The sequence below is a fragment of the Anas acuta genome, chromosome 1 (genome assembly GCF_963932015.1).
Source record: "Anas acuta chromosome 1, bAnaAcu1.1, whole genome shotgun sequence".
Classification (NCBI taxonomy): Eukaryota; Metazoa; Chordata; class Aves; order Anseriformes; family Anatidae; genus Anas; species Anas acuta.
The window spans coordinates 16,713,726-16,728,379 of NC_088979.1; the positions used below are offsets into that span (position 1 = coordinate 16,713,726).

The window sequence follows — 14,654 nt, forward strand, 5'->3', positions numbered from 1 at the left end:
ATCTGCCTGACCACTTCAGGCAATTAAAGCATGTTAATGATGGCATTGTCCAAAAGTCTCTTGAACACTGACAGGCACGGGCATCAACTGCCCTTCTAGGGAGCTTGTTCCATTGTCTGACTACCCTCAGAGTAAATACATTTTTCCTTATGTCCAGTCTGAACCTCCCCTGGTGCAGCTTTGTGCTGTTCCTGCACATTCTGTCGTTGGCTAAGTCAATATCAGTGTCACCACAATTTCTTCACTGAATTAAGCCTGTCTAGTTTAGATGAGTACAACTATTTTTATTCTTATGTCATCAAATCTCACCTCATTAATTATACAGATGGTCGGTTTGCAAGTTGAAATGTTCCTTATCTCATAAGAGATGAAAGACAAACATCTAGAAACAAACTAATGTAATTTTGGAAGATATGTGTTTGTATGTCTTCAAATAAAGGGACAAGTCAACCCAGAACTCCCACTAAGTAATAGCATCAGAATCTAGTTTTAGTTTAATTTAGTTCAGCTTGCTAGAAAAAGGTTATTATTTTGGTTTTTTATTGTTTTTTTTTGCTGCTAAGTACTAAAGATGAGGGATTTGAATGTTTATACAGAGCTAAATATATGACAAATAAGGGTTTTTTCAGCAAATCCCAAATGTAGATGGAAGTTACAAAATGTTGCCTTGAAGCTATGAATCCCTAGTATTTCAGATGTATTTCAAATGCTGACTGGGCTGGTTTTGCAAAATAAGCATTTAGCTAAAAAAAGAATTGTGTGCTTAATATGTCTTCAGTCAAGTGGAGGACAGAAAGCAGTTAAGGAATCACCTAGAAAATACCAAGTTATAAAAACATCTTAAGAGGTTAAGAAATAAATTGGATCCTCAGATTAAATAAATCAGAGCTATGCAAATTTAAACCCGAGACTCAGACTGGAAAGGTGTTGACTTTTTTTTTTTTTTAATGAAATTAAAATCCAGAAAAACATTAAATATTTACTGCTGTATCACTGAGGCTTTGGGAAGTGCTTCAACTGAAGTAACTTTGAATGATGGCGGTAGAGATCCACTCATTTACTCCAGCAGTCCCTCAGGAAGCAGATGATGGGAACCAACACCCTGTACAGTACAGACAGAGCCAAGAGAAATGTGTCTTGTTGCTGCAGATTTGATCAAGCCTGAATTCTGTATATCTGGCTTGCCCATTTGTCATCCACCACTTGGAAAAATCCCATGTTGCCAAAAATGGGAACTGGGAAGCGAAAGGACACTAACACCATGAAAAATTGCTATGAGCTCCAAAGGCCAGAACTAGAAAACATCAACCAAACAACAAACCTCCAATGTGCTGTGATTGCTGTTGTTTTCACCAATAAAATTCATAGTCATCACTTCCATGAGACAGAAACTTTTTATTGCAACAGGCATTAGATACGGAGCACTGCAACCAGAGACAGTACAGAGAGACAGATCTGCTCCAGAGTAGCCCTTTGATTTTGTTATCAAAACTCTTTCAACCGAAGTAAACATTAGGCTTTTTCTGTTCTTTAATCTGCTATATTCCACTGTTTTTAAAAGAAAATACAGTTATTATGTGAGTGTATTTTGACGTAAGTGACAGGAAGAAAATTTAGCCTGGGTGAAGAGCTAGTGACAAAGGCTGTTGTGTATGTGCTGAGCACAGGATGTGAACTGGCAGAAGAAACAGCTAGATGAGCCAGTGTAGCACACTCCAAAGCACCAACAAGAGAGGTTTAGGGAGCTACAAACCACTCAGCTGGCACTAAAACCACACTAACGTGAATGCTCAGTGTAAGTACACCTAACCACATTCCCTAAGGCAGGATCTCAGGTATGAGCTAAAATAATACTTATAAAAAGTGTCCACAGCTCCTGGGGCAATTAAAGACAAATATTTGATGCTGCTCATAAGCCCACCCATATTTCCATTTCCCCAGGTTAGCTCACATTGGTCATTTTGTGTTTGGTGAGAAACCTCAAGCTGACCCGTTATTACCCGTTCTTCTCTGTCTGTCATGTCAAGAGGTCAAATATTGTTTCAAACAAAGGGACAAACAGGCAGAGCAAACCTGAAAGAAACTCACTAGTCAGAGCAAAAGAAGGTGAGAAATCTGTTCCTCGCCTCTAAGCAATTGTCAGAGATTGGGTGTTTTAACAGTGATACACTAGTGGTTACATGAGGTGATGACTGTATTAAATACAATGCACTTGGGTAACTGAGAAGTTATTCTTAGCAGTGGTAGCTACAAAAGGCATCACTATCTAACGCATCATCTAACCTTCATTTAAGGTGGTATGGCAAGACATAAGCAAAAACTAAGCCACAAGAGACAAAAGGTACAAGAAGCTTATCTACAAGAAGCTAAGTCACTGAGTCTCTCCTCTCCATCTCATTCTCTACTTGGACTGGACCTTCCTTTGTCCTTCCTTGCTGCTTCAGTCATGGCTCTGTCTTTCACCCATTCCCTGAAGATATGGAGACGATCCATGATCATAAATTGCATTTTAGTCAAAAAGTCACAGGCATTTCCCAGGATAAAGTTAGAGCCAAGCTTTGATGATGTCTCATTTGATGTGGGTTGTGAGATGAGTGGAACAGTGATGAAGATGGGGCAAGTGCTCACTTACAGCAGAAGAACTTCACATTGTTGAGTGCTGTATCATCCTGAAGCCCCTGTGGAGGTTCTACCTTTGTCTGGAGACCACATATTTTGCAGCTTTTACTCCATGGACCAAATCTTCCCCATGACAGCCCGTCACCTAGTAGCACAGCTGCATCTGAGCATCTGAAGCGGATGTTGTTGGCTGCTGTGTCATCACCTCCTCCTTGAGACATCTCTGTTCTCAGTGAAAAGGAAACCAAGTAGCCTCTCGGACAAACTTGGAATTTGGTCCAGGTACCCCACCTGCCAAAAAAAAAAGCAGACAAAGGAATGTCTGGGCTCTGAAATCCCCTGGAAAGTGTCCCTTCTCCTTACAGTTCTGCCCTCGAGCTTAAAGATTCCCTTGCTCCCAGCAGTGACCAGCACAATGTCTTGCTGCAGTCTGTGGTCCCTCACTTTGTCATTCTTTGTTTCCCTCTCTTCCAAGGATGTGCTTCTCTCCTTATTCGTATCTCATCAGAATAATACCAGAAAATCCCAGATTGGATAGTTACATTTCTGGTGGAAACCCTAAAGACAGTGTGTTTTGTGATAAATCCCTGGCCTGTCTCATAAGTACACATTAGACAGCAATGAGAGCATGCTCTCTGACATCCCAAGGTACAGTGGTTCACTTCTGCAGGGCCAGGACTTCATCCAAATGTTTTCTAAATATATGGTTAAAAATCCCTTTCCTCACATTTGCCCCACAAGCTGCAGATTTCCAAGAGGGACTCAAGCTCAGGCACTGTAATTCAGTTGTTCGTAGCTTGCAGAGGAAATTTCAAGAGCAAACAGAAGGCAGTAATGTGAAGTACCCAAATTTAACCACCCTAAAAATGGATGAACAAAAAGCCTAGCCACCTGTTTCAGTTTACTTTATGTGCCAACTCTGTGTAGACAAAGCAAGTCAGAGAAGAGACCCCTGCAAATGGTGATGCCTGTGAATGCTTTGTGAGCTGGTGCTGACAAACGAGGGAGAAACCCGTGCTACTTACTTCCCCACCAAGGACTCGATGACTGAGTCATCCTGGCAACGCAGCCGAATGCCATTCAGGGCTGTGTCATCATTTCCAAACTGCGAGGGCTCAACCTGCAGTAGAAGACACACGAGGACTGAGGCAAGGTGGAGAAGGCCCAGGAAACACCCTTCAAGTCCTAAAGAGGGCAGTCCTTAAATCCTAAACAATTAAGTCCCAACTAATTTCTGTGCTGAAAGAGAGAAAACATCTTGGGAAGCATGAAGGAAAAGAAAATATCTTGGGAAGCATATAGGAAGCAAGTCACACCGGGAATCAGCTATGTACCTACATAACACATGCTTTTTCAACATGCTTTTCTTTGTGTTTTTTAACTCTTTCTGACCCAACAAAGTAAGGCAGAGAGAATTCATCCCAAGAGACATGCTGGGAAAGGCTGCCACTCTCCCTGAGTCCTGATTTTTGGCACAGACGTGGCTTCCTTCAGCAACATCAGCCACATGCAGACCATGAATCTGCTGGCACTCCTCTATCCAGCTTGACAGCAAAGCAATCCTGGCAGTAGATTTGTTTTTGTTCTAATATAAAACTTCTTTGCCTAAAAAATAAAATAATAGTAATAAAAAAAAAATCTTTGCTGGACTAGTTATGGTGGCTAAATTTTCTAGGCTAAATTTTCCTAAAAACTCCATTTTGGGAGTGAGACAGTGGAAAATAAGGAGAGTTTTACCTTCAGCGCAAATCCCTTGGCGTAGCCGTAGGGGCAGAACTGCCGGCTGCCCCAGTTGCCCCAGTGGCCTCCATTGGGCACAGTGATGACAGAGGTGTGTTCACGTGCCACTGTGCCCAGGGTACAAAAGGAGAAGATCAGGATGAGGGTTGCTGGCATGAGGAGCTTCATCTCTTCCACTCCGCACCTGTTGAAGGAGGACTGATAGGCAGACAGGGGAATTTATACCCTGCCAAGTCAGCCTGGGTTTCCCCATCAGTCTATTGACAAACACTGTAGGAACAATAGCTCCTGCCCTGGCAGTGACACAGCACTGCTGGCCTGCTTCTAGGAGGTGAGGAGCTCTCCCGGGAAAATGGAGAGTCTGACAACCAGCAGATGCTGTGGCTGCAGAGGCACTCTCCATCACTGATGGGTTATAGCAAGACCTACATTGTCCTTTCTGTGCCCATGGAACTTGGCAGAGGCTCAGTGTTGATTCCCACTGCTGGCTAGACAGAGAGCTGGCCACAGGGATGTTTGCCTTTTTGAGTGGAACCAAATCATAACCATTTTGACTGAAACCTCTTGAGTGAAACCATCATAACTATTTTGTTTATTTCTGGATGTCTGGCAAGAAACTCCACGAAGTAACACAGGGGACCTGGTCTGGAACAAAGTGTAAGTAAACTCACATCCTGTGTCCCCCAGCACCCTCTGTTGAACAGGATTCCTGATAAGCTAGATATATATGCAGGTTATTTATGGTTTCAATGCATTTTTTTTCAACTAGTACTTTTATCTTGATAATAATAATAAAAAATATGTGCTTTGTGACAGACTTAAGTCAGACATGCTGAGATGCCCACAGCACTTCTCAGGGAGACTGCAAAATAAGTGCCACCAGGAGTGGAGGTGTAAGGCAGTTTTTCCAGAAAGGTAATACCGAACTTGAGAGCATAGTCTCTGAGGATGGCACAATGCAGGGAAAGGTGAATTTGAAGCCCTGTTTTTGAGAGACTCTCTGCACACATCGATAACCAGTGCTCTCTGGGGCCCTCAGCCAGGCTTGGCAGGAGCTGCTTCTCTGTTCAAGAGGCAAAGAGGAGAACAGATTTCAGGAATGTGTCCTGAGGCTTAGGATTTTACAACAGAATAGGGTGCCAAACCTTGAATTACTGGAAAACAAAGATTTTCACTCTTCTAAACTTCTTCCATCTCTGCCCTGCTCCCTCTGTTCCTGTCCTATTTAGAGGTGATGTTGGCTTTCCCACCCTTCAGGCCTTACCCCCGTTTTGCTTGTCCATGCTTCTGTGTAGGTGACAATATCTACATGGACGTGGTGGGAATCTGGACAAGCCTTCTGGTGCAAGGCACCAAAAAAACACCACAAGTTGTGAAGCCACAGCCTGTTTTCCTTCTTAAACCAGTGCTTTCATCTTGCTTCTCCAAGGGGGGCATCAAAGCCCAGAGGGCAGGTGCTTTTCCTCCCAGGGACCGTGCAACTATGGCTGGCAAGCCAGGTGTGTTTGCTCAGGCAGGGTCAAACAGTGGCAGCCAGGGACACCCAGACCTGCTCTTGGCTGCACATGAACAGAAAGGAGCAGGAGGACTCAGAAAGAAACAGCTGAGACCCGGTGGTAACACTGCAAAGAAAAAGCAAGACCCCCATATCCATTTCTTTTTCGCTAGCCCCAAAGCATCTCCCATGGATGGTTTACCTCCACAGCCTGTCAGAGCCTACAGCATCCCCTCACAGACTCTGCTTCCATCAGGAGATGCCAGTCTCTTGCAAGAAACAGAAGAAAGGGTCCCAGGGCACCAGGAGCCCATGGTGTGCATGGGGAGCCATGAGAAATGACTCCTACACACACCTCAGAGGCCCCTAAGAAAGCTCAAGCCCTGGACTAGCACTGTCACTGTGGGGCTTGGGAAATATCGCTTTCCCCATTCATGGTCAATGAAACCACCCTGTAACCTGGGGTGCCAAGTGTGAGATGATTGATTCCTTTCTGATTTATAATTTTCTAAAATTATACATTTTTAAAACCTACCCATTAATCTTACTTCTCTGTCAGGCAGGGAAATTCTGCTCCTATCACATCCTCTACCATGCCCTTGGTAGAATTCTGTGTAAAAGATTAAATATACTCATCTAGAAAAAGTTTGAGGATTCTTTTAGCAGTGTGACTTAGAAGTGAGCATTGCATCATAACTCCCAGCCATGCGTGTTACCCCCTATCTTGGGCACTTTTGCTGCTTTTTTCACAAGATCCAGCTCACACCAGAAGTTTCCGGGAGCAGGGTGGGGCCTGCCATGGTGGTTTGCTAAGAGAGAGAGAAACAAAGGACGAGCAATGCATACTGATGTCCATAACTCAAATCAGCCAGTCAGACACAAGCAAGAAATCCATTCCTGTCTGTGGAACTGTGGAATTAAAAAAGAAAAAATAAATTTTAAAAAAAAGGTCAAAAAAAGGTCTTACAACCTCAGTCCATTTTTAGGCTTTAGTAGGCTTAAAACAGTGTTGCTGAATTACAATTATTTTTCAGCAGTATAGGCAAATGTTTAAGAGAACACTAATGAAAAAAAAGGATGTTCTAGCTGGTCTTCTATTTCTCATTCATTAAATTGACTCATTAATAGAAAAAAAAAATAACAGGAAAAATGCAAGTGAGACTTCAAAAGTGAGACAAGAGACAGGATTTTCTAGACATATGAGCACAGAAAGCTTTACAGTGAACAACAGGCTAAATATAGCTGTTTCTCAGATGTAGGAGGAGATAGTTTTGCATCAGCAATGGGATATAACCAAGAGCTTCACTCTGAGGTGGTGCTCCTCTTGTGAACTTGTTCCAGGCAGTTTCCCATCTGTCCATGGCCTTCAGCTTTCATAAATAAATTTTCCTCAGAAACTTAGACAATTCAATTATCTGGTTTACTAGGCTGAGCACTCATTAGTATTTTTTAACACAGAAATTAGAATTTTTACAATTTCTCACATCTCTTATTTCTGTATTATCAGTAAAACTAACTTTCCTTCATATATGAATTACACTTGTCTTGTTCATATAGCCTTATCCTTTATTTCCTCATTGTAATTTTGATTTATAATAACTAATATCATTTTAATACTTTCAAAAGAATACATAATTTCTACGTAGTGGGTGTCCTCAATTTCTTTTGCTTCTCAATTCCTGTTCAAGAACCAGCACATCATTACTGCTTCTTATTTTTGCCAGAAAGTGCCACAGAGCAATCAACTGTGAATGAACCTGTAAGACAGAGAACCTGAAAGAATGTAACAAGACACTTATTCCATGCCTGCAGCCTCAGGGCAGGACCAGTCCACACCTAAGTGTTCCTGAAGAATGAAGGATGTTCAACCTGTGCTTAAAAACTTCCAACGATAAACACATCAAAACCCTTAAACAAGACAATATAGTGCTCAGCTGTCCTTACTGTTGGAACAGTTCTCATGTCAGCTTAAATTTAGGACTACTGCTGTGGTTTTCTTTTTTCCTGTTCAGAGGCTCCCTGCCCTTTTCCTTCATACTTGATTAATTTCAGTTTTACTTGCTGTCTGTCATGCCCACACAAGGAATGAAAACACATACAGGGTCCACTTGTCATTGAGACCTCACTGTAATTTCTAGCTAGAAAATCAAACATCCTAAAGAAACCCTTGCAGCAGATAGAAAGCAGAGACCATGGCCAGTAACCAAGAAATTGTTTTGCTCATATCTCACAGTTGCTTACATTCTTTGCACTGAGACATCCACTTCTTTTCCTCAGGGCTGTGTTAGAGGTGAGAATCAGCAGGAAATGAAGTCTCCCTCCCATCTTCCCCTCATAATCCTTCTCATTCTTACAACTCATTTGAGTTGAGGTGCTATCTGGTTTTGATTTCTTCCTTCCTAACCCTTCAGCCAGCTCTCAGTGAGTTCACATATTTCTAGCAGTCATTAACAAGACAGTGAGTAGACAGCCTGGATAATACAAAGGGTTGCAAGATTCATCAGCAAATGAATGAAGAACTCTAGCAAAACTAGACTTTTGGGCCTGGATTTGTTCCTGACAAGGCGTCTGTGTCACAGCAGAAAGACACTGGAAAAGGAGTGTGGGAAGAAACTACAGATGAGGGTACAATGGAGAAGCAAAGGACTTCAAGTGGATGGGTTAATCATTCCCAGTAGTGACTTATTTATACAGCTGCAAGTGCATGAGATTATCCTGGTGTTGCTGTTTGAGATGTATTCTGTGTTTCCCACTGTCATCTCTTCCCTCAACTAAGAAGGCCCAATTTCTTTGGTTATCCTGCATATGTTTTCTCTCATCATTTTTCAGTCTCATCATTTTAGCTGATCTCTTCTGGACTCTACCCAGATGGTTATACCAATTTTGAACACCATTTTCTTAGACCTTGTCATTGCTGAATGGTAGTGGAAAGGTGGAAACTTTCCACTTGGCTACTTAGTTAAAATGCCTGGTTAGACAGCAAAAGCATTTTGTTCCGTGTAGAACTTCTGCTTCACCAGTCATTCTCTTTGAAGGTGACTGCTCTCACATCAGTGTAATACTTGGTACTTGTGCTTGTTTTGAATTCTATCCCCATCTTCTAGTGGTGTCAGCATCTCCCAGGTTGGTGCCATCTATAAATTAATAAGCAAACCCTCTATTCTACCATGCAAGTCATTAATAAAAATATTGAATGATTCCAGACTCAGAACAGTCTCCCGTGGAACATGGCTCAATATATGTTTCTACAATTGGATTAGTCTTTTGACATTTTTTACCATTGATTCAAATTGCTAATTAACAAAAATAAAGGAGCCAGACCCTCCTGTAGTGCAGCTTTACTGACAGCCAGAGACCAAACATCAATTTACACCCACTGCAGATCTATCACTACCTCCTCAGCTAAAGACCATTTTGCATAAGAAAACTCTAGCAACTTATTCTGAAAACATATTGGGACTACTTCTCAGGGTTGGCCATAACCTCAGACACAAGGCTGCTCAGTCTGAAGAGCAGTGCTGTGTCCTACCTCATGTGGCCAAAGTGCCCCCTTTCAGGGGATGCTCCGTGTCGGGGTCCTGCTCCCCTGGCTGCATGCACTGCATGCACCCTGTGCATACCTGAGCTTTCTTCTCCAGTAAGATCAGTGGTTCCCTTGGTGGGGACAGGCTGCCACCAGCTACAGGACATTCTGCATTGAGGCACAGGTTGATCAGCACTGCTTGGCCATGGAAAGCTGCGTGGTGCTAACAGCAGTGCCAGCAAGGAAATGATCCCCAAGCACTTCAATCCCATGGTCCCTGCAGCCAGAGTGAAACAGAGAGCTGGGACCAGGCAACTGCATGTCACTGACTTCACCTTCCCCACGTTACAACTGCTGGACATCAACCATCATCCCAGTTCCATTCCTAGACCTTTACCTGCCCTGTGGAAAAAGCAGCACTGCTGTGGCTGGGTGCCAGCCATGTGTGTGGTGGTGGGGTGGATGTGTGCTAGCTCAGTTACACCAGGCCAAACAGAGTGGGCTGGGGGTCAGGGAGGGAGGGAGGAAAGGAAAGGGAAGAAAGGAACTGTGTACCAAGCCCTGAAAAGAAAATTGAATAATTTTAGATTATTTTGATAAATACCAGATCATTCAAAGTATATCTTAATTTTTTAAAAGGGATTTTATTATCAGACCCTGAAGAGGAGAATGAAAAGAAGGAAGAGGGCATGTACTCAGCATCTAGATGTCTAAGCCCATCTTTTTACAGGAAACCTACATGTGGAATTACAGTTCCTTTCTACTCTGAACCACAGCAGAAATATTTAATGGTCACCACAAACCATGGGGAATTACCACTGGCTGCTGCAGCATGAGCATGTGCACTGGTGGGACAGCTCAAGCCAAAGTCTTCTCGCTCCCAAGAGCTCTTCACAGGCCGTCATGCTGATCCAGAGAATTTACTGTGAAACAGAACCTGTCATCTGTAGTTAGCCACACACCTCTGGAATTGACACTGCAAGGTATATCGATCCAGCAAAGCTTTTAAGCACAAGATTAATCTTCTGGATTTCATTTACATCCTTAAAGTTCACCAAGTGCTAAAGGGCTTTGCAGTACTGCAGACAGCTTGCAACACCTTAAAAGCTCAGCCCTTCAATTAGCAGTCTCCAAACTATGGCCCAAAAGCCTTCACCAATGACCAGCAAACCACTGAGTTGTGAGGATCCTCACTGCTTCAGTTCTCACTTGTCACCAAATGATGGGAAGCACAGGGTCATGGATCTTACAGCTTTTCTTGGGGGTTTTCTTGTCTCACACAATGTGGAAGGCTCTGAACTAACAGGTCCTGCTTTGTCCCTTGCCCAAAGCCTCAGAAAGGACAGGAAGAGAGATGCTGCAGGCAGTAGGAAAGTCCCAAAGGGGGCAGAGTGAGTATGGGAGGTACCTTGCACCTAGGTGCTGACCATTAACATGGACAGAAGCAAGGAGAGGCCTGCACAGCTACAGGGAGTAGACGTGGGGGCCATTTCACCTGGCTGCAGAGCTCTGTCAGCCACAGGACCCTCTCACACCTCCTCCCCAAGCCATGTGGAAACCCACCCGGAGAAGGTGACACCGGCTAGCACAGTAGGAACAAAGTGCTTGGTCACAGGAGGAAGCTTCTCTCCCAAATGTTTCCTAATCAGGTTTGTTCCTTTGTAGCCAACCACTGTGAGGGTGACTGGGGAGGGAAGAAGAAGTGCTGTGGAGGAGATATTAGGCACCAAGAAAACTTGGATCTTAGGAAAAGCAATGGCATTTCCTCACCCCTCACCTCATCAGCAACTCATCACGTCCTCACCTTACCTCATCAGCAGCTTCTAGTGCCACAACATTTCTGCCGATTTTTTTCTTCTTTCTCCTATCTGGTTTCTGGTTCTGCTGTGTCTGATTTGGGAACTTCTGGCCCTGTGCTGCCTGTGTACAACCCAGGTAGTGCCTCGGGAAAAGGGAGGGCTGCACCTCTGCTTCCTGCCCTGCACCAAGGCAGGGTGTGCAAGGGGCCACAGCTGCTGCTGCTGCAGCAATAATCCTTCTCTGCTTGGGGGTGAAATATACCTGCTGAGATGGAATAAAGAGTCCATTTAGTGCAATTGCTGCTGAGACACCTGAATGGGTGCAAAATGCACTTTTTTTGCTTACATTTAATGTTCACACTAATTAGGGAAGGTGAGATGTGGAGAGGGAATACAGATGATGGATAGTCTGTCAAACTTTGCACTGAGCCAGCACTACGTGTTGTTGAAATGTTGACTTTTTAAAACAAACCAAAAATATATATTTTTCCCTAGCCTCCTTTTCAGAAACATCTGAACCTGAAATTCTGCAGAAAAGAATAAAACACAAGAAGTTTCACCACAAGCCTTTGTGATTTGGCAAAACAATCAAAATCATTAGGCAACCTGGTCAGGACACCTGTTCTTCCCCTCCTCCACAGCCTCCTGACTCCTCTACTGCTTCTGTAAGTCTCAGGTGATTTTTTCAATTTATGTTTATTTTTTAAGAAGCCACATACCCATATCCCTACCTAATATGAGCTGCACTGACCCAGTGCTGGTTTATATCACTCTCCTCCTGGATGAAACCTGCAGGCACATGCTTCCAAATCCCCTCTGCTCTGGAGTCACTGTGAGCAGTGGGGTGTCCCACACTGATGGGGACTGCCAGTCTCTGAAAACAGCTAAAATATCCATATAGGTATGACAGAAAATCACCTGCCCTGAGATTCTCTCACAGAGAGGCTAGGTGCTTGTGCCTGACATCTTGTCTTTTTACGCGTTTCTAAAGTTATATGCATGTACTGAAAATGATTAAATGCTCTAGCAAATGTAAGATTGCTTAGTTCCCCCTCCAAAATCTAATCCTCTAGCTGTCAAGGAATCATTAATGGTGAGCTGTTGATTTAAACAGGGACTTGCCCACAGCAGGTCTCCTTCAGCAGCACTACAGGAAGACCACTTAACTCTTCCCATTTGCTGCCACATGCAGGTTTTCAGTCACCCCCTAGAGTTTCTTCTCATGAAAGACTCCTTGTTGTGGTGCCAATCTGTGCCTATTTATCTCACTGCTCTAATCTGAAAGAGTCTGCATGTATGCACTTGCCAGTCATCCTGCTCTTCATATATCCTTGAAACTTTGACATTGCTGCTCCATTTCTCTCCCCATGGTTCACCCCTCGTTAGACATGGGGGAGACCTTCCTGTTCAGTGTAAGGACAAGGGGAGTGCCTGCATGTTGGTCTGTGAGTCCCTACCACCATGTAGGAGCAACCGTACTGATGACAGTGAAAAGTTCTGGGGAACAGCAGGGAGAGATAAGACAGCAGACACCTTTTTTCTTTCTGTGGCATCACCTCTACGTCCCATCCCTTTCTCATAGTCTCTCTTCACCCCTTTAAGTTCATGCAGGCTGCAGCCAAGATTAGGTCTGGGTGTCCCTGGCTGCCACTGTGTGACCCTGCCTGAGCAAACACACCTGGCCCAACTGCTACTGTTGGATTCTTGCTTGGTTTCTTATTTTTGGGGGGGGAAGTGAACACTTTGGTTTAGAGAACACGGAGCAACAAAGGGCACTGAAAAATGTCACTTTCCCATCTACTTGACATTCTGTGCTTCCTCTTTTTTTTTTTTTTTTGGCACTCGGCTAAAACTCCAATGTACCAGACCCTTCTGGACTGGGTCATTGCGTCCCAGCCTTACCACCCTTGGTCCCTTCAAAAACATCTTTCTGCATCACTCTGCCAAGACTTCTTTGTCTTCAATATTAAATTAATCACATAAAAGTACTGAATTAAATGAGTAATTGATCACTCACAATACACTACTTCTTGAGTTTCCTATTTACCTCTTAGAGTGTAATTTTCTAAGTAATTTTAAGAAGCAGCTAAACCCCTCAAGCAATGCAAGCAGTGGCATCAGTAGAATTGAAATTTGCAAATGCACTGTACTGACCTTCATCATCTGAGCGGGGATTGCTGTTGTAGGAGAAATGAGTTGCCGTTTTTAGTATGAGCTTTCCTCTGTTCATCTCCCTCACGCTTCATTATCACCCTTCCAGAAAACTTTCCAGAGAAACTTTTGCATTGAATCAGGCACTGAAAATTTCAGTACACATGGTTAGAGTCTGGAGGCTACTAATGGAAGACAATCCTCTCCACCTTTCTTCTTGCTCTTAATTAAACTCAGTGTCCCAACTGGTCCCATAGTCCTCCTTCCTGCTTATCCTGTTGCTCAACACAAAGTCCCAGGTTTGCCCTGTGGCAGAGAAGGGATCTCTCCTTTTAGCTCCTGCTGCTCCAGAGGACTCTTTTGTGCTCCCTGGTACCTAACGGGGATGTTCTTGGAGCAGCTAGAGGAATCCCCACTATCGCTTTAATTGATATATCAATGGATTTACAAAAAAGGTAAAAGTCTTCTTCCCCTCCAACACTGTCTTCTTCCAGCTACCCACGTCATTAACCCCATCTGAAAATCGAAGCCAAGATTTTCCACAGGTATCACCATCTGCTGTGATGGCAGCAAGTCACAGTTTCCCAGATCTTATGCCAAAAATTATTTCATATCAGGATTTCCCCCTGCGTGTCCAGATTTTCAGTAGTTTTATGCAGCTGGAATGTGGATTTTATCCATTTCTTAGAATCTTATGGATATTTCTCCAGAAAATCCTTTATAAAAAATAGGGAAATCCTATCTATGAAGGCATGAACCCTCTTAACTTCCCACACAAATGCCCCAGCCATCATCCCTCAAGTGCTCTATTTTCTCCATCTTTACAACATACCCTGCTCCTCAGAGTAGGATTACACCTGGTCTTTGAGGTGCTTTTAACATTGCAAATGGTATCCGTACACTTCAGTTGAGTAGCATGTACTTTGGGGAATTTCTTCAGTGCTTTTCTCTTTTTGTCCCTTCCTCACCCATGGCAAGACAGAGAAGGACAAAGCCCTCGAGTTTTTTGACATACAGGTCCAAATGGCTTGGCCATAATAGCTTCACCAGTGAGACTGAGGTCTTCATCTTAACCTTATGCCTACATGAGGTGCAGATAAGCAAACCAAAAGAAGGAAGACAGTTTGTTTTTCTCCCCAAACTGGGACAAGCCACTGTGGAAAAATACTCTATTATCAGTGAGAGTCTTTTCTATGGCCACATCTGCACAATTTTATCATGTAATTAGACCTTGGCTCCTGCCAATGAGGGATCTATTAGTGAAAAGCTCCTCAGACAAAGGGAAGCCGTAATGCATAAATTAATGCAAATTGAGTGTGGGCTCTCC

The 14,654-nt window shown here is 43.5% G+C and overlaps 1 protein-coding gene across 2 annotated transcripts; it reads right to left on the minus strand.

The window, feature by feature from the left end:
• Positions 1-1,228: 1,228 nt before the first annotated feature.
• VMO1 (vitelline membrane outer layer 1 homolog) lies at positions 1,229-13,702 on the minus strand. Of its 2 annotated transcripts, none has more exons than XM_068670296.1 (4): positions 13,331-13,702; positions 4,357-4,557; positions 3,645-3,739; positions 1,229-2,910 (listed from the first exon to the last, which is right to left on the minus strand). In XM_068670296.1, exons 1-4 carry the CDS (start codon positions 13,337-13,339, stop codon positions 2,625-2,627), a joined length of 591 nt encoding a protein of 196 aa, XP_068526397.1. In that variant the 5' UTR covers positions 13,340-13,702; the 3' UTR covers positions 1,229-2,624. The 2 variants fall into 2 exon arrangements, with proteins under 2 accessions (XP_068526397.1, XP_068526398.1); XM_068670297.1 differs by lacking the exon at positions 13,331-13,702 and adding an exon at positions 11,187-11,428.
• Positions 13,703-14,654: the final 952 nt, after the last annotated feature.

Coding starts and splice junctions, on each gene's coding strand:
- VMO1 (XM_068670296.1), bottom strand. Junction 3,740..4,356: donor CCAAGGGATTTGCGCTGAAG/GTAAAACTCTCC, acceptor CTTCTACTGCAG/GTTGAGCCCTCGCAGTTTGG. Junction 2,911..3,644: donor ATCGAGTCCTTGGTGGGGAA/GTAAGTAGCACG, acceptor TTTTTTTGGCAG/GTGGGGTACCTGGACCAAAT.